The sequence below is a fragment of the Crinia signifera genome, chromosome 19 (assembly GCF_055691185.1).
Source record: "Crinia signifera chromosome 19, ASM5569118v1, whole genome shotgun sequence".
Classification (NCBI taxonomy): Eukaryota; Metazoa; Chordata; class Amphibia; order Anura; family Myobatrachidae; genus Crinia; species Crinia signifera.
Genome location: NC_139226.1, coordinates 10,732,203 through 10,754,638, shown reverse-complemented (window position 1 = coordinate 10,754,638; position 22,436 = coordinate 10,732,203). Strand labels below are relative to the sequence as shown.

The 22,436-nt window shown below is 47.2% G+C and overlaps 2 protein-coding genes across 2 annotated transcripts in view; both read right to left on the bottom strand.

The window, feature by feature from the left end:
• The window catches only part of LOC146042452 (IgGFc-binding protein-like), a 38,892-nt gene extending 30,013 nt beyond the window's left edge, over window positions 1–8,879 (bottom strand). Inside the window, exon 1 of the mRNA XM_083162443.1 lies at window positions 8,663–8,879. Within this exon, the coding sequence (XP_083018569.1) occupies window positions 8,663–8,879 (217 nt within the window). The remainder of the gene's footprint in view (window positions 1–8,662) is intronic.
• Window positions 8,880–16,143: 7,264 nt separating this feature from the next.
• On the bottom strand, window positions 16,144–19,324 carry LOC146042451 (alpha-tectorin-like). Its single transcript, XM_083162442.1, has 5 exons — window positions 19,307–19,324; window positions 18,628–19,201; window positions 18,285–18,484; window positions 16,850–17,006; window positions 16,144–16,699 (listed from the first exon to the last, which is right to left on the bottom strand). The coding sequence occupies exons 1-4, from the start codon at window positions 19,322–19,324 to the stop codon at window positions 16,860–16,862; spliced, it is 939 nt and encodes a 312-aa protein (XP_083018568.1). The 3' UTR covers window positions 16,144–16,699; window positions 16,850–16,859.
• Window positions 19,325–22,436: the final 3,112 nt, after the last annotated feature.

Sequence of the window (22,436 nt, the reverse complement as noted above, 5' to 3'; positions counted from 1 at the left end):
CTGATTTTTTTGTTAAAAAGGCATAAAAACTGCTAAAATCGCATAATTTTTTTTTTTTTTGCTCCTACGCTATATTAACCTCAATAACATTCATTTCCACTCATTTACAGTCTATTCTGAACAGCTCACACCTTACAATATTGTTTTTAGGGCAAAAGGTTGCACCGAGGTAGCTGGATAACTATTATAAGCCACACAAGTGTGCGGCACAAATACTAGACTGATATGGCACACTTAGCATCCCCTCTAGGCTGATACTGCACAGCTAGAATTACCCCTGGACTGATATGGCACAGGTAGCATCACCCCTGGACTGATACGGCACATTTAGCATCACCCCTGGACTGATATGGCACACTTAGCATCCCCCCTAGTCTGATACGGCACACCTAGCATCACCCCTGGACTGATATGGCATGCTTAGCATCACCCCTGGACTAATACAGCACACTTGGCAGCACCCCATGAATTATACGGCAGACTTGGCTTACCCCAGGAATTATACGGCACAGATGGTGGCACCCCTGACCTGATACAGCACACATGGAATTATACGGCACAGATGGCGGCACCCCTGGACTGTTACGGCACACATGGCGGCAGGCATGGAATTATACGGCAGGCAAATTCCTGCAGTAAAAATAAAAATGTGTATTCTTTGAAATTATAAAAAAGAGCAGCACACCTTACTTAGCAACACCCCATGAATTACACAGCACTCTTGGCTCACCCCTGGACTACAGCGCATTTAACAGCCCTTGCAGTAAAAAAATAAAAAAAAAACACCTTAATTTTAATTTCATTAAAAAAAGGGCATCTCCCCTGGTCTGATATGGGACACATGGGGCACCCCTGGAATTATACGGCACACATGCGGGCACCCCAGGACTGATACAGGACACATGGGGGCACCCCTGGACAAATACAGCACACATGTGGGCACCCCTGGATGGATACAGCACACATGTGGGCACCCCTGGACTGATAGTACTGGTAGCCAGTGGAAACAGCAGATTGGAATTATATACTGCAATAAATACTGGTAGCCAGTGGCAACAGACTGGAATTATATACTGCGATAAATACTGGTAGCCAGTGGAAACAGCAGACTGGATTTATATACTGTGATAAATAATACTGGTAGCCAGAGGCAACAGCAGACTGGAATTATATGCTGCGATAAATACTGGTAGCCAGTGGCAACAGCAGACTAGAATTATATACTGCAATAAATAAAATACTGGTAGCCACTGCCAGTGGCAACAGAAAACTGTAATTATATACTGTGATAGGTACTGGTAGCCAGGGGCAACAGCACACTGGAATTATATACTGCAATAGGTACTGGTAGGCACTAGCCAGTGGCAACAGCAGAGAGCAGACTGCAGCAGACACTAGGCAGTGCAGGGCAGGCAGTGGCACTAGCAGCACCAGTGGACTATCACACTGTGACTGACTATACAGGAGCAGACTCAGCAGAGGCAGGCCCCAGCACAAAGGAGAGACAGAACACAGTACCAGTCATCCTTGCAATGGTGATGTCTTGATCACTGAGCAGTACACAGCAGCACGGGCCCCAGCAGAGACCACACACAGCAGCAGCACACCCTTCCCTACCCTTCTCCGAGATTGGAGTGAAGATGGCGGCGCGAGGTTGCGGAATTTAAGGGTTCCCTGATCTCGCGAGAATCCGACGCCGGGCGATGACGTTTTGCCCGTGCGCCCGGATTCGAGTCAGGCGGGAAGCGCCGACCGCTGCTCGTATCCGGGCCCGGATTAATGACGTCCGTGCTGGCTCGGATCTAAGGAATCCGAGCCCGCACATCTCTAGTTAACACATGTCGTCATTACTGTCTCAGATGTACAGTATGATATGGCAGGTGTGAATGTGTTCCTGAAACACCCCCACTATCAACGCGTTACGCGTCCTACTGACCTTTTCATACCCCCACTATCCATGTTGGCGTGAAGTTGACTTTGTAAAGTGTGGCGAGCGCAGTGAGCCACCACGGCCGAAGCGTGGAGAGCGGACGCTGATAACTTTACATGCATTCCGCGTCCGCTAGCCACGCTTCAGGGTCGGTGGCTCGCTGCGCTGACGTGGATAGTGGGGGTATGAAAAGGTCGGGAGGACGCATAACACCTCCCCTCGCGTGGCTCGCTGCGCTTGCCATGCTTCGGGCTCATGTGGATAGTGTAGGTTTCAAATGTAACCCCCTTTGTGCAGGAGACACATGTGCTACCTAACTCCCTAACCCCTGCTGCAACAATTACTGAGATGCAGGAGCGTCTGAGGCGCAACTGGGTCTCAGACAGCTGGAGAGCCTCTCCGTCGGCACCCGCATGATCCCCTCTCCGCCAGCGTCCGCCAGTGCAGGGGATCTGGCGGTTACCAGCGCTGTGTGAGAGGCGCTCACTAGGCTAGCCATGAACACCGGGAACAGAGACATGGATGCCGGGGACAGAGCCATGGACGCCGGGGACAGAGCCATGGACGCCGGGGACAGAGCCATGGATGCCGGGGACAGAGCTGGGCTGCCGCGGAGTCACTACGCTAAGTAAGCTAACTACGCTAGGCAACCGTTGATCTGCCGCGGAGTCACTGTGCTAATTACGCTAGGCAGCCATTGGGCTATGCTCACAGCGTAGCTTAGCCTACGCTGAGAACGTAGCGTAGCCGGGCACCGTGCTATTACACAAGTACCAAATATACAATTAATGAGTGCTTACTGTCAAATAATAATTTTAAGTCATCCAAGTTTAGCACACTAGGGCCCTTATTCTGGTTGGTGCGGTAATATCCGCGTGCGTTCGTACCGCCGATGTTTTGTGTCTGCGCATGTGCAGAGGCGTCTCTGCGCATGTGCGAGCGGGGCGTACGGCCAAATCCCGCATGAAATGTAAACACTCCGAACAGGGGGTGGAGAGGGGCGTGAAGGGCTATTTGGGATCATTACCATATGCATACGCCCCATACATTCCCATGCAATTCTGGGCGTACGTATGGTAATGAGGCCGTGACGCACGTGTAGGGGGCGGACATATGACATTGCCGGATGTCAGCTGCCCGCCCAGATCTCTGCTTTTGCACGGAAAAATGTCCGTGTGGTCTGAGGTTGCGGGAGCTGGTGGACCACTCGGTCCTGCATTCGATGGTCTGCGACCATCGAATGATGGGGGAGGATCCCTGAGATGGAGGAGGCGTATTCCATGAAAAATACACGTGCGGTCCGTTCGGCCAGCTTCTTACCGCGTACGGACGGAGTTGGCGATCCTATGGAAGGCGGGGTTTCACACGCACGGTCCTGGCCGCATATTCGGATCCGGCCGCACCGATCAGAATAAGGGCCAAGAAGAGGATGCAAAACTGAGTGCTAAAACAATCATATTACACGTAAAAATATTTGACATGGTGAGGACACCTAGTGGTCAAAACTAATACTGACATCTGTAATAAACATCTTGATGATAATCTTGCATGCCATTACACAGTAATGCAATAATAAATGCACCATCACCCATTACTGGTGACGAAGAGAACCAAAATTATGAGTGACTCTAGCACTCTCCTCACACAGACCCACTGAACGAGTATTTGTATATCCAAGCTAAAAAGCAGGTAAAATGGGTCAGGTGTTCTCAAAGTATATAATCTAACCCCACATCACAACACAATGTATATGGGAACGCCCAGCAGGTGCATGAGGACGCACAACCCCCGTGTGTTGTGTGATGAGGATGCAAACACTGATATCAAACATGGTTAACCACATGCAGCAACACTGCATCTGAATCAGGCCCTTGGGTCTGTTATACATATCGAGCGAAAGCCATATATATATATATATATATATATATATATATATATATATATATATATGAACAAAGAGAGGGTACAGAGTGCGCTTATGATATACTAATATGCATATCATGTAAAAGATATTTATTTATAACAGGTTTTACCTTTATTACATTTTGTATACAAAAGATAAAAACAAATACAATTCAGTTCGTATCCTGTATGTGGTTCATTCACAGCATGTGATCAAAACATATGAATCTGGCCCAACGCGTTTCATCAGCTAGGTGACTTCATCAGGGGCGAATAGTAGTTTCAAGATGAATGATACTAGTAAGATGTCAATATGGATATAACCATAAGGGTAGGTAGGAGCATCTCTTTCTTAGGAGTTAGTTAAATAAGAATCCAATATGAAATTCAAAACAGATCGATGATCATCAAAACAGTGAATTCCTTCATACAATCAGGAACAGATTAAACAGCCCAGCAGTAGCTTCTTAAAGGTTCAGACAAACACAAAGGAATTTACAATGGTCCCAGGTAGGTGTGTTAGCTCTGAAGTCCAAAGCTTTGGTAAAACCTGTTATAAATAAATATCTTTTACATGATATGCATATTAGTATATCATAAGCGCACTCTGTACCCTCTCTTTGTTCATCTCTAAATTTCAGCTCCCGTCTAACAGGGGATCCAACAGGGTTGCTGCTCCAGGATATCAAGGCGCAGATTGGGGTACCCCCCCCTTGTTTATATATATATATATATATATATATATATATATATATATATATATATATATATATATATATATATATACAATTTTCCAGGTAATCTGCACTCTGTTTGATATCCGGTAAGGGGGGGTGCTCCTACTGATGACCAAACATCAAGGTATAGAAGAGATGAAAAAGGGCACTCACCAATTTTTGTAAAATCTCAAAAGGTATTTATTGGCATCAGGGAAACTGTTATACCACCATCGACGTAACGTAACGTTTCGGCCCACAATGGACCATCATCAGGATAAGGTACAGCATTTAGGCACAGCAATGTACAATAAGCAACCTGGCATCCATCCTCTAGAGGTTGCGGCATCCCACAAGCAAATATACATGCAACTTTGTCTATTGATGGTGGCCTGTAAACATCGTTATGCAAATTCCACTACAAAGGCCCAAGTGGTGGATTATACATGGGGCAACAGGGGCCGTCACCCTGGGGCCCCCACACATCTGGGGGCCCCACAGTGATCCCTCTCTCCCCTTGTACCTGGCCAGTGCGGGGATCTGGGCAGCGGGGTCCATGCAATGCTGGGGAAGCAGCGGGGTCCCTGCGGTGGATGGGAAGTCAGCGGTGGGGTCCCTGCTTAAATTAAAAACTGTGTTTTATCTTAAAAAACGTGGTCTAAAGGATTATTTTGTGGGACCATATTGTCCCTTATTACTTAACATAGTATTTATTATGCTTCATTCTGTATGCAGTTAAGTACACATTAAGTTTATTTATTTTTACTTTATTACATATACCCATACTTGCTGGTCATGTGACCAAAGACAAATGGAATGAGAAGTCATTAATCTTAATTATGTTATGCACTATTCAAGGGATGTTTGCTCTCCCCCCTGCACAACATGCTCAGAATGGGAGCACACACATATGCAGATCAGTGGTGATCTGATGGGGGGGGGGGGGGGGGGGGGGGTGTGCTAATTACCTAGTATCAGGCTGCTGGTGGTGCCCAGATCTGCTGCCCCCTTTCAGAGAATAGTTGTGGCCAGGGCCATTTTCCATATAATATCATTAGAAAGGTGGCGCCACATATTAAATGCAAATACTTTGGTACTGTGCCAGAGTCTTTGCTCTTTAGTGTCCAGTGTCATCTTCCCATAGATAACTTGGAAGCTGGCATCAGCTGGGGAGGAAGCCCTCCACCATTTCCCCCTCCTGTGTTAAAGCTGCACCCCTCCCCCACTGTGAAGCGTGGTCCCTCAATTATTTTATTTGTCAGATTAATTCATATTGACGGGCATAGTCATGCCAACTTTTTTTAGGCCATGAACCCTCTTTGCCGGTGCCCAATGTGGCAGTAATCTTCCACCTATGCTCATATGTGCCAGAAGTGGGGGAAAGAAAAAAAGAGGGTGAAATGTAATAGCAGGCGATTTTTTTTTTGCGTTTTTTTCCGCAAAATATGCCGTTTTCGGGCATTTCCTGAAAATCGCATATTTTATAGGGTGCGGATCGCGGCAAAAAATCTCACTTTTTGCCGCGAAATCACACATATTGAAGTGGCGATTTTTAGTCACACTTCAATTCACATCCAGATGTTTTCCCATTGGAAAGCATCTAACCCGCACATGTAATAGGGTTCGATTTTTGGTAAAGGTTACCAAAAATCGCAAAAAAAATTAGACCAGGTTCTGGCTGGTGAGTTTGACAGAACCATGCACAGATCATTGAGATCTTTGCATGGTTCTGTCCAAAAAAAAGGGTTAAAAATAAAAAATGGGAAAAAAAATGTGTGGGGACCCCCCTCCTGATCATAACCAGCCCCGGGGCGGAAAGAGCCGGTCCTGGTTTCATAAAATCACAGAAACAAGCAAGTCGGGGTTCTGTGTATTTTATAAAACCAGCACCAGGCTAAAGGGCCGGTCCTGGTTCCCAAAATACGGGGGACAAAATGAGTAGGGGTCCCCCGTATTTCAAGAACCAGCACCGGGCCCAACCAGCCAGCAGGGTAATGCCACAGCCGGGGGGGAGACTTTTTATACAAGTCCCCCCGGCCAAAGCATTCACCCCCTGACCGGTCAGCATGGGCAGGGGTCCTGATTGGCCGCCTAGCGGCCAATAGAATCATTCTATGCAGAGGCGCGGAAGATGAAACATCTCTGCGCCTCTGACAGTCCGATGCGGGGAGCTGATGGAGATGCCGGCGTGTCACAGAAGGTGACAGAAGTCCAGGATTACGTTAGATCAAGACTTCAGACCTTCCATGGACGACCTGGGTGAGTAGGATTTCCTTCCACAGGTCCCCCATGGATTTCTTCGGACCCCGGACCGAACGACGACACGGACATCGACATGGAGAAGAATGCCGACATAGATCCGGACCAGGACAAGGCACCGGATCAAGACCCTGGGACCTACCTACGGGCTCAAGATAGGTAAGTATCAGTATGTATGGGCTTTGTATGTATTAAAGGTTTATTTTAAATGGGTGTCAGTGTGTTTATTTAACTATTTCTTTTACTGTGGAACTACAAGTGCCAGCGGGCCCTTTAATGCCCCGCATGCTGGGACTTGTGGTTCTCAAGTCCCAGCATGCGGGGGAGGCTTGCTGGGACTCATAGTTCCACGGTATAAGATAATAGTTTTTCATCTATTTTTTTACAACAGTATCAGCTCGATGCCCACCGCCCAGGGGCATCGAGGACAGCCCCGGGCTTCAGCATGGGCAGGTAAGTTCTGGAGGGGGGGACCCCTTCTTTGGGGGGGTCCCCACTTCCCCAGGACCCCTGCCCATGCTGACCGGTCAGGGGGTGAATGCTTTGGCTGGGGGGACTTGTATAAAAAGTCTCCCCCCGGCTGTGGCATTACCCTGCTGGCTGGTTGGGCCCGGTGCTGGTTCTTGAAATACGGGGGACCCCTACTCATTTTGTCCCCCGTATTTTGGGAACCAGGACCGGCCCTTGAGCCTGGTGCTGGTTTTATAAAATACACAGAACCCCGACTTGCTTGTTTCTGGGATTTTATGAAACCAGGACCGGCTCTTTCAGCCCGGGGCTGGTTATGCTCAAAACACAAAATCGCATGTTTGAAAATGCGCACATTTACATGACTAAAATTTGCCCGAAAACGCACCATATCGCACCTTTTTACCGCAAATTCGCATCTCATTACATATGTGAATTTGCTGCGAAAAACGCGATTTTTAAAGGTGCGATTTGGTGCGTTTTTTTTTCTGACGAAAAAAAACGCACCCTATTACATTTCGCCCATTGTGTTCATCCTGTTGCACCCCATGTGAACCTGGTAGGAGGGGTATAATTTCAAACCTCTATAGGTGAGGACAGATGCAGCTTCTTACACCCCTTAAGATATTTACAGATCTGTACAGGGGAAGATACATTGTTTATATGTAAACATTGTAATAGCAGATGTGTGACCCCAAGGATGTTCTGATGTCACATAATACTTATACTTCTATATAATAAATAAAGACACGGAGACTTGAATTTGGCAGAACAGTTGTTAGCTGAATTTTATTTAGAAAGAATTTTTATGCTAATTTTTGTTTTTAATTTGTTTGTTTATTTATATTTATTTTTATTTTATTTTTGTATTTTTAATGGTGGCCCAGAAAAGAGCGGCTTTTAACTAAGCTCCACCCAAAACCCATGCATAATCGGTCTAACATAGAAAGCGGTATCCACTCAACCTACATCACTGGCTGCCCACTCCTCCGAGTGGGTTCGCCATCCCCGGTCGGGTAATCTAGCGAAGGCCTAAGCCAAATGAGAGGCGAGCGCACCGCAACATGACCCAATACGCAATAACATAACTTGATAAACCTCTTGAATCAATAACTTGCCGCTCTTTCCCGCCAACGCGGGGCCTCTAGCCAGAGGCACCCGCCCGCCACCTATTACAGGACTGAACCTACCACTGCAAGCAAGTCCTCGATGAACCCATACAGACCCTCCTTAACTAGATGAATCCCGTCCGGCCTAAAGAGCTGATGATGCCTAAACTTTATACGCTCGTGTGGTACCACAGCCCCCCCAGTTCCGATCACCCATTTAGCAACAGCTGAATTCAATTTCTTCCTGGCCTCATCTATGGCCCTACAGTCTCTCGCACCTCTCCAACACAACCGGGGGACCACAAAGGACCAGATCAGGGTGCATCCAGGCCAGGCACCCTTAATGGCAGCCAGGTCATCAATAATCAGGGCCCGCAACTGCAATTGGGACATTTTCCCAAGATCGTTACCACCAAGGTGTATCACCAATACTTCTGGCAAGCCAAACCACTTCACCTTCAACAGCAGGAATGCCCTTAGCTCGCGCCAGGACATTCCTCTCACGCCCATCCACCTCACCAAATGACCAAAATCACACGCAGGGCCCTCGCCTGCAGTTATCAGCCTGGCCGCCCAATGCACAAAGGAGTGCCCAACTATCCATACTCTGCATGCATCGTAGCCCACACCTATAAAGAAGGAGATGTTTAACATCAGTTAGCGCCTGCCTCTAGAATTCCGGAACATTAATTCACTAATTTTAGAAGGGTCTGCCAAAAGAAAAAAGGAATTTGATGGTTGCTGCACAATTTGGTGCTTAAATGCTTCAATACCAATTGAAGCCACTCCTGGACACAGAAGGGAAGCCACAAACAAAGGGAGGACTGGGTTTGGATGGGAGTTTGGAAAACAAGGGATTACTCGGCCGGAGGAAAAAACGTCTGAACCTGCTGAGGGACTCTTAATTGAAGCCGAATTAGCCGAATTAGAGATATGCCGAATTCAGTCCGTCAGTTCAGGTAAAAAAGCGTGAAAACTCCGGACGCTGGCCCAACAACAGAGCGTGGCTAATCCCCGAGTAGGAAACAATCGGGCAGGGGTAACATAGGAGTACAACCACACAGCTGGAAACCATACATGCACAGACCGTTTAGGGCAGGAGGTGAGGCCTAATATACTTTCTGTATGTCGCTGAGCGCCAACGCCCTAGCCTCTTAATTTCCTTAACTGACCGGCCAGCGCTGGCAGCAGATGTTGCAGCTCCAATTCTGAAGGAGTGGGTGCCAAATTCCCCTGGCGACAAACCCATGCTACCCAAGCATTTCCTGAGCATCCAGGTAAATTGATATCTAGTCAATGGAGATCCATCGTAATGTACCAACCATGACTCAGCCCCTGCTGGTCGTACCAGTGCATAACGCTCGGCCATTGCCACCGGACAAGCTGAATTGGGTATAACAGAGGCTATATGCACCCACGTCCCTCTCGCTGCTTGGTCAGTTTTGGATCGCCTAATCCTGCACCAAAGAGACCCTGCATCTATGCGAATGTCTGTACATAACAGCGCAGCAACCTTAACTTTCGATGCCGCAACCAGCTCTAATATTCTAAACGCCCCATGGAAGGCCATGGAAAAGGCTAAACTGAACAGTAGCGTCTCAAACTCGGAGTCCGCAAACAAACTAATTTTATCCAACAAGGATAACAAAAGAGGGAAGCTAATGGGGCGCCTGCAATCGGGAGCTACAGGAGCAATGCGAGCCCAACCCTTCAAAGCCCTACGCACTAGGAAGCACTTTGTAAAATCATGCTTCCCTTTCAGCTGCGCAAAAAATGATATTCCTGCCAGGTACCGTGCTGCGACAGATCTAGATTTACCTGCCTTGTACAGACCCCAGACAAAAGATAGGAATAGCTTGCTACCCCGCATACCTGGCTGTGCTGACCCTCCAGAAAAAGCCTCCCATTCCGACCAAGCCTGGCGGTATGTTCTAAGAGTAGCCGGCGCTACAGATAATTCCGCTAGCCCCTCCAGTCCGGGCTGATGACCTGCCAAATATAAACCGGGCACGAGACCCCAACAACGTCAGCATCAGGCGCCAGCTCTCTAAAGCGTTCCCACTGAAATCGCGAAAGCGCATCAGCTACTCCGTTCTGAGTGCCCGGGACATGCCTAGCTCTAAAGAGGATGTTAAAACGTAGACATTGCAGGAATAGCTGTGCCAACACTCTTAGCACTAAAGGCGACTTGGCCTTTTGGTTGTTAATCGCATGCACTGTGCTGTAGTTGTCGCACCAAAAGAGTACACTGCGATTAGCAATCCGTGCGCCCCAGATTTCCATTGCCACCATGATGGGGAACAGCTCAAGGAGCAACATGTCCTTCGTGAGGCCCTTAGCAGACCACGAAGGGGGCCATGCCTGCGCGCACCAACCACCGTCCAAAAAGCATCCAAACCCTGTCGCGCCAGCAGCATCAGTAAATAGCTGCAGGGAGCAGTTGTCAATCACGGGAGCCAGCCAGATACGAATGCCGTTGAAGTCCTCTAAAAAGGTTGCCCAGACAGCTAGGTCGCGCCTAATCTCAGCGGATAGTCGCACTAGATGGTGAGCTCTGGCTACTCCAGAGGTTGCTCTCTCTAACTTCCTACAGAACAGCCTACCCATTGGGATGACTCTACAGGCAAAGTTGAGCTGGCCTAGTAGCGACTGAGCCTGGCGCAACGTAATCTTACGGGAATCACAGCATGCGTCAATGACTCCTTTCAGCTTGGTAACTTTTTCCAGAGGTAAACAGCAATGTCCTAAAACTGTGTCTATCTGAATCCCCAGGAACGACAGGCAGGTCATAGGGCCCTCGGTTTTGTCTTCCGCGATTGGCACCCCAAACTGCGAGAAGACAGAACGAACCGTCTCTAACAATACAGCGCAGTTTTTGGAACCAGCAGGGCCAACGCAAAGGAAATCATCCAGGTAGTGAGCGATCCCGCTCATCCCCGATGATTTTTCCACGCACCAATGCAAAAAGCTACTAAACTTCTATAAAAAGGCACAGGATACGGAGCACCCCATCGGCAAACACTTGTCGATGAAGTACTCCTCACCTATGCGGAAGCCCATGTACCTAAAAGCATCGGGGTGCAAGGGCATGAGACGAAAAGCCGATTCAATATCAACCTTCGCCATCAGTGCTCCCGCCCCGTTGGCCCGGACCATCTCTAGTGCGTCATCAAACGACTGATAGGTCACTGAACAGAATTCCTCCGGGATGGCATCGTTAACCGATGAGCCCGCTGGATAAGAAAGGTGCTGGATAAGTCTGTACTTACCAGGAACTTTCTTTGGCACTACCCCAACAGGGGATAGAATTAGATTGGGCAGGGGAGAAGAAGGGAAGGGCCCGGCCATGCGACCTAAACGCAGCTCGGTGTCAACCTTGTCCCTTAAAACTGAGGACAAGGCGCGAGCAGACTGAAGATTTTTAAACTTTCCCCCAACCACTTCGCTCTGTATAGGGAGGTGAAAACCCTCAGCAAAACCTTGTAACAGAAAAACAGCGGAATCTTTGTCCGGGTATTGGCGGAGCCATGGTGACATGGCTTCCACCCTTACCGGAGTAAAGGCTCTATCTAGGGTTGCCTGACGTGGAAGGCCTTGGTGCTGCCGAGGCAACCGCCCCTCGAGAGGGGCGGCCTCCTCGAAAGCAGTTAAATGCCGGATGATTCCCTGAACAGTTGATGCAGACGTGCTTGTAACGGCACCGCTGCCCCTGATTGCAGAAAGAGTTGTTAAAGCCATAGCATTTTCCTTTGGCAGCACCCGGTGTAAAGGACCTCCCGCCTGTGGGGAAACGCTTCGGCCCGGCTGTGTCACTCCCTGTGGTACGCTGAGTCACCGTTGTGGCAGGAGTTGTAGCGACAATAGCTCGCGTGCTCTCCACCGCCTCCACGGGAGTCCTGGTGAGGGCCATCCAGACTTCAACATCCTTACACCCAAAATCTATGACATGTAAGCAGTCCTGCTTGCGGCGGAACTGCTCATCGCATGTCCTCCACGCTACCCCACCATATGTGCGTCTCATCTCATGAACCATGTGAATGTATCGAATGATGTTCATATGTTCCCTTGGCCTATCCTCCAGATAACATGCGGAGAAAACACAGAATCCCGCCAGCCAATTATCATAAGAGCGGAAAGCCTCCGCTCCTATGCCTCCCTTTGCCTTAGCAGCTTTGTAGGCTTTTTTGGACTCGTCAGTTAGACTGAACAAGTCCACAAATTCCCCTTTCTGAATTTTTGACCTACAGCTTTCCCTAAGACCCCTAAGCACAGCAGTGTAGTCGCAGTGCACGACCCCTGGCAGATTGCGGCGCTTGCGCTCCCTCTTAGTAATTGATGCTGCCCGCTTACGCTTGCGACTGAGGGCCTGACGACCCGCCTCCTTTTTAGCATATTTGGCAGCCTGCTTGCGCGCCTTCTTAGCACTGCCTACCTCAGACCCGCCAGCAGATGAGGAGGAGGAGGAAGAGAAAAAACGACTAGACCCAGACCCCACTGTGGATGAATACGCCACTGAATCAGCCCCCTCATCAGTATTCTCCTCACCTGTAGACTCAGGCTGTGCCGCCCAGGTGTCGTCGTCTGTGTCATCCTCCAAATCTGCCTCTCCTTCGTCCGCAGGGTCAGCCTCTCCCTCATCAGGATCTGAGGAAACAACAGACAAAGGCCGGGAGGGCCTTTCTGCCCTGCCCCGGCCCGACCTGCGACCACTAGAAGCAACGTTAGCATCCTGCCTGCGAGAAGATCTAGGCCTGGGACCGTGCCCAGAGGGGCTGATGTTTCTAAAAGCCCTTACAAATTCCGCACAACCAGGAATGGCTTGCCCCCTAGCAGAAGATCCGCGATTGGCAGACCGTGATGCACCGGCCTCCCCAGGACCCTCCTCTATCAAGGGAGCCAGAGCCCCCGCCATTGATGATAATGCTGCAGATAATAAGGCCGGATCAAATGCAGCAGGAGAACGCCTGCGTGCATTGCTGGACCCCCTTATGGGATCCCTTTCCCTGCTAGCACTCCTGGGCAACCTACTACTCCTAGTGCTACTGTTACCCCTTGATCTAGGGGGAGCCTGTGTCTCATCTTCTTCTTCATGACTCTGCCTATCCCATGACGGCCTATAGCCGTACATGGGGGTCTCAGGATCAGGGGAAATGCCCCTCTGAGACTCCCCTGACCCGCCCTCTGGCCCTGTGTCAGCGCTTTCTAAAACCCCCCTGCGGCCTCCTGAGCGACTAGGCCCGGGCGCCATGTTGCCGGCTCGCGCTGAGCTGCGTAATGGCCGCCGGTCTGGGCTAGCCCTCACGCTGGCTTCAGCAGCGCTATTCGTGCCCCTGCCGCCTCCCGTGCTCCCCGCCCCGCGAGCAGCGCGGCGGGCGCAGTCCACAGACCTGCACCCACCGCGTGATGCGGCTCTGCCGCGTCTGGCCGGCTGCACACGCCGCGGACCGCCGTCATCAGCCGGCGCCCGCTGCGCTGCAGGCCCCGTCACGCGGCCTCTCCCCGAGCGCCCGGCAGCAGTGCTTAGGCGTCCCCTACCTCGCTCGGACGCCTGGAAAGCCTGGGGGAAGCTGCTCTCAACCAAGGCAAGGCCGCGGCGGGCGCTTGCTGAACCATCACGCCCGCCGCGCGACGCCCTCCGCCCGCTAGCCGCCGCCAGCTCCAAGTCAGGGAGCGCATGGACCGCAGCATCCGCCACGCTGCCCCTACGCCCTCCCCCGGAGCCACCAGCGGCACACAGAGCAGGATTGCCTTCATGAGGTGAGGACGCAGCTCCCCTCCCTGAACCCAAGGCCTCCGCAAAGCGGGCGGGCGGCCTCACAGCACGCCTTGAGCGACTGGGGGCAGAGCGGGACATGTTCCTAACGAAATGGGGTGCACAGAACTAGGGGTGAAATGTAATGTATATGGGCCTAACCTGCAGAGCAGAAAAACGTGTACTCACTCAGAAAATTTTCTGGAAGAAGAGGAAGACTCCTCCTACTTCCAGAGTAATGATTAGAGCCAACAACCCAAATTCAAGGCAGCCATAGGCTCTCCATGTCACATGACCTCTAAGGTCACACCCAGCTATCATGTTTAATCTCCTCCATGCCTATGCAGCCATTACGTTTTTCTTTTTTATAGAATAATATTTGCTGATTTTGCCAAAACTTCTAATTCCACCCAGTGCCGGGATGTAATAGCATCTGAAGTTGCATGAGGTGGGGAACGCTCATGGAGCTTTTTAAAGCGGCAATCGTTTACAATATAACATCCCACCACTGATGTCCCAAAACTTAATCCCCATACACACTACCAAATTTTTTAAAGATGACAGGCAGATAGCCGCATCTGAGTGACATCTTTTAAAAAAAAATGTGTAGAGTGTATGCTCAATACAGGTTGAGTATCCCGTATCCAAAATGCTCGGGACCAGGAGAATTTTGGATAACAGATTATTCCGTATTTCGGAATATTTTAATATTTCAATGATGTATTTTGAAGTATCTTGCATTTATGCTGTATAAACACATAATATACACACAAATATATTTTATTACCACATAAAATACACACAAACATATTTTAATTGTTCAAAAAACAAGGTTTCAAAACGTGAAACAAAATGTTTGTACTATCTCAGCACTGAATTTGAATGCCAAGCAATCATTGTCTTGCACATATATAGTGCCAGTTACATATCATGTCCCCAGGGATGCTGTTACATATGTCCCCAGTGAGTTTTTAGCAAAAAAAAAAATTGTTTTCACTTTCTGGAATGTCCGTATTTCGGAATAATTCGGATAACGGATATTCGGATACGGGATACTCGACCTGTATTGTTAACGATGTGTGCTCCCGTGCATCATTAATGACCCAAATGTAGCCAATGACCGGCATGTTCAACGGGGTCCCGGTGACATGTCACTGACAGAGCTGGATTAAGCCTTGGGGTGCCTGGGACACTTAGGACAAGAGGCCCACTCCCAGGGCCAGAATAAGCCTTGGGGGGGGGGGGGGGGGTAGGGGACACTTAAGACTGGAGGACTCTGTCTGTGTGTGTGTGTGTGTCTCTCTCTCTCTTTCTAGACCTGAATGCTCAAATTAAATAACAGTTGAACAGAACACAGACACTCAGGGGCAGAGGGGGAAAAGTTGGGAACCCTGTGTCCCTTACAGCTCTTTCCACCATCCCCTCTCCCCTTTAGCTGTGCCTGCCTGCACTGCAAACCGTCCTTCTTAAATTCTGGCTGTCTGGCTATACTGCTGCACAAAAGGGAGAGCTAATGACATTACTATGCTCCAGCTAGGAGGGCAACAATATAATTAACAATATTGCTAACAATATCGGCTGTCCCACAAGGTCATCTAGTGTGTGCAGGGCTTCAGGATTTGACTGCTCTGTGTGATTCATACAGATACACTCAATGCAAAAAATCATGAGTAGATGTATTTAAAAAGTTTTTATTAAAGCAAATAAGACATATTAGCGTGATTTAAAAAAAGTGAAATTTTTTTTTTTACATACATTCACCGTTATTCAGATGACTTATACACAATGTCAGTCCCCTGATAAGAACGCCTTTTATCCTCTAGACCAGGAATGTCCAAACTGTGGCCCTACAGCTGTGGTGAAACTACACATCCCAGCATGCCTTGCCATAGTTTTATCATTCCCTAATAACAAAACTGTGGCAAGGCATGATGGGACTTGTAGTTTTACAACAGCTGGAGGGCCATGGTTTGGACATGCCTGCTCTAGACCATCTGTCCTATTAAACTTGCAGCGATAATAGTAAACATCATAGGACAGTTGGGTTATATATACAGTAACTCAGGCAGACAGCTTATAGACATACAGTACGTTAGTAGTAGCTTTGTATGTGTTATAATGGCACATCCAGAAGGGCCACCCTGCAGTCATAGCTCTACATTACCATCTGCAGACATTGCACCAGTTGTAGTCTCTACTTTCTCCATCTACATTTGAACCCAACTGGCCACCAACTTCCTATGTAACTGGATATATCTACAGGACCGACATATGACCGATCATACCTGTAGAAACAACTATATCAAGGGGTTCAAAGGGGGGGTGGGGGGTTTCCATCTTCTGTAATGGTAATGTTGACCTCCTAGACATTGTTTATCTGCCATCCTGATACCACATGACTATCAATGTATCTAACATGCAGCAACTCTTATTAAGTACAGAGATCATTATGTATACTGCCATTCATTCAATATCTTCAGGAACGGAAGATCTGCTGTGTATTCCGGTCAGAGGGGACAGCCTCTTGGTTCTGTCCGGTATCTTCATTGGGCCGCATCCAGTACTACAATAAGAATAATGTATCAGAAGAGTCACAGTATATAACATGAAATACAAAAATGTAAAAAAAAAGCCCATGTCGCATGTCAGTGGGGACCTCCCACATCATTCCATGGTCGCCAACATTTTAGCAAGTGCTGTGCAGGGTACTTACCCAGACCTAGTTATCCTTGGACCCTGTAGCAGCCACGCACACCATTGATGAGGCCACAGCGCATGAAAATGCTGCATGAAAATGGTGCGCAGGTCACACCGCCAGCTTGGCACGTACATTGACGGGTACAGTCTGCCGTGACAAAGGACTCACCCTCCTAAATAAGAAAAATTATAGGTTTTAATAAAAATAAAAAATAAAAGTTGAAATAGAAATAAAAAAAAAGGTAAAAAAAAATATGGTGATCAGCAAGTATAATGTGTCCATGTAGAAATTCAATATCCCCACTATAGAGAACGTGTCCAAGTGGAAGATACTCTAAATACGTATTTGAATAACGTACATGTACAGCAAGTCCATTCTGATGTGTCACATACAGCGCCAAATCGGAGTCCATATAGCTTCGCTATAGTAATTAAGTACAAATTTACATTAATTGACACATACAATACGTACGCTTTCCCGCAACTCTGAGTCTATGCTGTTTTTATACTTGAATTTCAATCTTCCCCATGGACCCTAATTTGGTATATTGCAAAATGATTATAGATTGATATATATATATATATATATATATATAACCCCACTGACGAAGTCCTATGACGAAACGCGTAGGGGCGTGGCCTGTGTGACGCATTGAGTGCCGCTGGAGATCGAGCTGTGTGGCTGCTTTTGCTCAAAGACGCTGAGGCGCCGGGTTCCCGGAATTGACATTGTGCTCCTGGAGCAGTGAGAGGTCCCGTGAGTGAGCTACAAGTGCCTGCAGTTTGTGCCAGTGGTTATTTGATATATATCTTGTGGTAGCCAGCCCACACCGGAGGAACACCTCGGTACGGGTTCTACCTTCCTAATAGGAGATTTGCTGTTAGCATTGTCCACCTGTTTTAAATAAACGGTATTACACTATGAAGCGCCCCCTCTATTTGTTTTAGATGGAAATGTTCTGAAGTTCCCGTGGGAATCGGGTTCACCAGAGGGGAGCTGCTGCCTTAAACAAGTTAACCCATTGGACTGAGTGTGGATAAGGATCACTTTTAAAGTGTTTCTATAAGGACAGAAAAAGTGTCAGCGCACCTATAATTTTATATATATATATATATATATATATATATACATATATATATATATATATATATATATATATATATATATATACACAGGCGGGGATGCGGCGGCACTCGGAATGAATAAATCAAAGACGCAGTCTGGTGTCAAACGTAGATAGATAGATAGATGGATGCATGAATTTGAAGATATGAATGACAGGACTTTATGTTTCTATGTCATTTGACCATGAGTAACGGTCTATTTCGGAATACAAGTACAGTGTATTACTCTTCCATTTAAAATAGTATAATAAGATACATCTTCTAAACTATATAAAAGAATAAAAAAGCAGTAGAAACAAAATAACTGCAATAAATGTAATACGTACACTTAAGTATCGTCCACTAAATACACATCCACATTTTGCCATGTTGACACAACTATTTCCATCTAACAGGTAGCCGGCATCACACTCGCAACCCTCGAAACATCGATCAGTGCATCTTATTGGCTCGGTAATCCCAGAGCAGGCCTGCTCACAGGTTCTGGTACAAAGCGCATAGTGACTGTTCGCTGGACAGGACATCGCTGCAAAATGAAGACAACAAAATGTAGGAAATTGGCTCAAAGCAATAATCACAAAAGTAGAACTTGACAGTAATGTAAAACACGGCATGCAAGATTACTTATTGTGTTACACTGAATTTTGCTTTATTCTGCACTGTACTTACGGCAGAAATTTGGTGTTCGCCAAGAGCTTACAGTAGCCCCAACGGTATGACAAGCTGCTGCATAGGTCTGGATTGCCTTGCACACAATATTATCCTTTCCATCAACAGCACAAGAGTCATAGATGCAGTCGTTAAAATATTCAGTTGGGTTAATCTTGGAATGACAGCTTTTAAATGGCCCAGCAGGGTTTGTGATCATTCCGCAAGAGGACGTAGCCTTAAATGGTTGGAGCTTGGCATCTGAACATACTGGACATTCTCCATCAGCACAACCATCACTGCATTTGGCACCAGCTATGGTCACTTTCCAAGCTGCTCCGAACTCATTTACAGATTTGGTAACCACTTTGCTTGGAAGTTGAAATTCATCTTTGATGCCACCATTGAAGTTGCCACAGAGACCACCCATCTTTCCACGGTATGAACTAGGAATACTAAGGACTACATAGTAAATGGTATCGTAAAGAATCTTCAAGCCAAAATCTGTCTGTAGGACAACATTGTTCCCTTCTTGATTTACTACGATACTGTCATCTTCTAAGGTCAGTGGCAATTTTTGGAGCTCTCCATTAACCTGTGGAAAAAATAAAAAACATTTTTCTTTAAGGTATTGACAAACACAACGTTGTATCATTGCAATGTAAACAAAACAAATTGTATATTAATATTCGATACTCACCTTTACGGCGGATCTCATGTCTCTTTCAATGGCCACAGTGTACCCATATACAGACACCACCACGAGTCTTGTCACAGCAACTTTACCATTGCCATAGCTTTCATTCTCAACAACCACAGAGAACGTCACAAGGCGCGGGTCATCCACCACAACCTTTGCGAAAGTGTAAGTGCAAGTGCCTTGGAAGTCAAATTTGAGACCATCAAAGGAGGTGTAATGTGGATCTCCAGAAGCCTCACATCTGCCATAATCTTTAGGTTGGCATCCCCAAACCCCATTGACCAGTTTGCATTCTTCCTCAGGTCCACAGCGTTCTGATTGGCACGTGACAATGCCATTAGGCCCACACCGGCACTTCTCATTGCACTGCCCCTTAGGATAGAAGACTTCATTCAGCTGGTAATATTTATCTTGATAGACGCAGCCACACTTTGCAATGGGAACACATTTGGAACCACTCATTATAAACCCATTGTCACAGTAGCAAGATTCTTTACAAAGAGAATCGCATCCAGTCGGTGAGGACAATCCATAACAGTTGACGGGGCAGGCATTTCCGCACAATTCATAATGACTGTTTGGAGGGCAGGATGGGCCTAGGGAAATTGTATAAGTCAATATTAGCATTTCACATAATATAAAATCATAAGATAGTATAAAATTATAATATATAAGATATAAGATTATATTATTGTAATCAAAACACAGTGTAAATAAAAAATAAAAAAATTGTAGCAGAGTTTATCAGACAGATGTATTAGCCTCCGAGTTCGGTGGCTGTGCGTGACAATAATTTACAAGGCATTTTTTTGCCTTAAGAATGATTGCCCCTTTAAAAAAAACATCCGAGTTCGGCCGGCATCTCTCACGGACACCAAAGTCAGAGGCTATTACACCTGGCAGCATGTGTGTTGTGCTTTGGACAATTTCAATATTGTAAGTATTCAACACTTGACATCACCCTTTTAGTACCAATGCGAATACTCTATATCAAAAGCACCAATATTATTACAGGTTGAGTATCCCTTATCCAAAATGCTCGGGAACAGGAGAATTTTGGATAACGGATTATTCTGTATTTTGGAATATTTTAATATTTCAATGATGTATTTTGAAGTATCTTGTATTTATGCTGTAAAAACACATCAAGCACATGAAATATGCACAAGTATATTGTATTTGTTCAAAAAACAAGGTTTGAAAACATGAAACAAAATTTGTGTGCTATCACAGATACTGAATTTGAATGCCAAGCAATTATTTTCTTGCACATATTAAGTGCCAGTTACATATCATGTCCCCAGTAGTGCCAGTTACATATCATGTCCCCAGTAGTGCCAGTTACATATCATGTCCCCAGTAGTGCCAGTTACATATAATGTCCTCAGTAGTGCCAGTTACATATCATGTCCCCAGTAGTGCCAGTTACATATCATGTCCCCAGTAGTGCCAGTTACATATCATGTCCCCAGTAGTGCCAGTTACATATCATGTCCTCAGTAGTGCCAGTTACATATCATGTCTCCAGTAGCTAGTAGTGCCAGTTACATATCATGTCCCCAGTAGTGCCAGTTACATATCATGTCCCCAGTAGTGCCAGCTACATATCATGTCCCCAGTAGTGCCAGTTACATATCATGTCCCCAGTAGCCAGTAGTGCCAGTTACATATCATGTCCCCAGTAGCCAGTAGTGCCAGTTACATATCATGTCCCCAGTAGTGCCAGTTACATATCATGTCCCCAGTAGTGCCAGTTACATATCATGTCCCCAGTAGCCAGTAGTGCCAGTTACATATTATGTCCCCAGTAGTGCCAGTTACATATCATGTCCCCAGTAGTGCCAGTTACATATCATTTAGTAGCTGTTACACATGTCTCCAGTAAGTTTTTAGCAGAAAAAAAAAATTCACTGTCTGGAATGTACGGTTTTCGGAATAATTCGGATAAGGGATACTCAACCTGTATATGCTTATCGTTAATTGGGTCCATAATGGCCAAGTGAGGCAAGACTTCTTTTTCTCTTCAACCTCTTGCCCATAACCCTTCTTTAATGCCCTTACCCATTACTCAATTCCCATTGTATCTGGAAGTCTGCCTTCTGTCTTTCTCCCTTTTCCTCTTTTCTCTTCAACTTTCCCTCTTTCCCCATCGCTTTCTTTCACCTGATGTTTTCCTTTTCCATAACCTGTGTTTTTCCTACTTCTGTCCCTTCTGGTCTTCTGTAGACAGCAAGGCCATCAATTACATCTGTAGCTACCCACCATGCTCCTCATGGAGAAGAACCTTCATCTTGAAGAGTTCTGCTTTTTTCCGTTGAGAGCTGTCTAGTTCTGTGGGTCACCATGGTGAAAGATAGAAAGGTGTGGTATGTGAGAGATGCCAAAGACTGGTCAAAGTGGGTTGGCATCTTGAACCTCACCTCTCTCATCTCTTTAGCCATAAACAGGACCTGTCAGCCCTATTCTATATTTACACCATGGCCCTTATTCTAATCTGTGCGGTACGGCCCGCGTGCGGCCGTACCGCCGATGTTTTCACTCTGCACATGCGCAGAGGTCACTCTGCGCATGTGCAGGCGAAATCGCCGCACACAAAAAATATACGCCGCAAAGGGGGCGTATAGGGGCGTGAGGGGCTTGATAGCCTCATTTACCTATGTATACGCCCAGCGTTTCATGGGCGTTCCCATGCAAACGCGGGGCGTATGCATGGTAATGAGGCTATGACGCCAGTGATGGGGGCGGAAAGCTGACATCGCCGGATGTCAGCTCTCCGCCCAAATACAAGCTTCCACACGGACGATTGTCCGTGTGGTCTAAGCTTGCGTGAGCTGGTGGAGCGTGCGGCCCTGCCTTCGATGGTCGTCGACCATCGAATGCAGGGGGCAGCTCCCACCATGGTGGAGGCGTACGCCCCACCATTTTCATGCGGATCGCCAGCCGTCCGCGTACGGACGGCCGTGGCGATCCGTCTTGCAGGCGGGGTTTGGTTTGTGCGGCCGGAGCAACGTATGCGGCTCCGGCCGCACAGATCAGAATAAGGGCCCATGTTCTGCCATTCAATCACTCTTGGCTAAAAGTAATTTGCAGGATAAAAAATGGATATATGTCAAAAGTAAACTTACTAACC

Bases quoted from the DNA above. Each gene is read 5' to 3' on its own strand.
- LOC146042451 (XM_083162442.1), bottom strand. The intron at 18,485-18,627 runs GTAAGTACAGTG...TTCATTTTGCAG, and splicing joins GCGAACACCAAATTTCTGCC to CGATGTCCTGTCCAGCGAAC. The intron at 17,007-18,284 runs GTACGTATTACA...TTTCTTATTTAG, and splicing joins TTAGTGGACGATACTTAAGT to GAGGGTGAGTCCTTTGTCAC.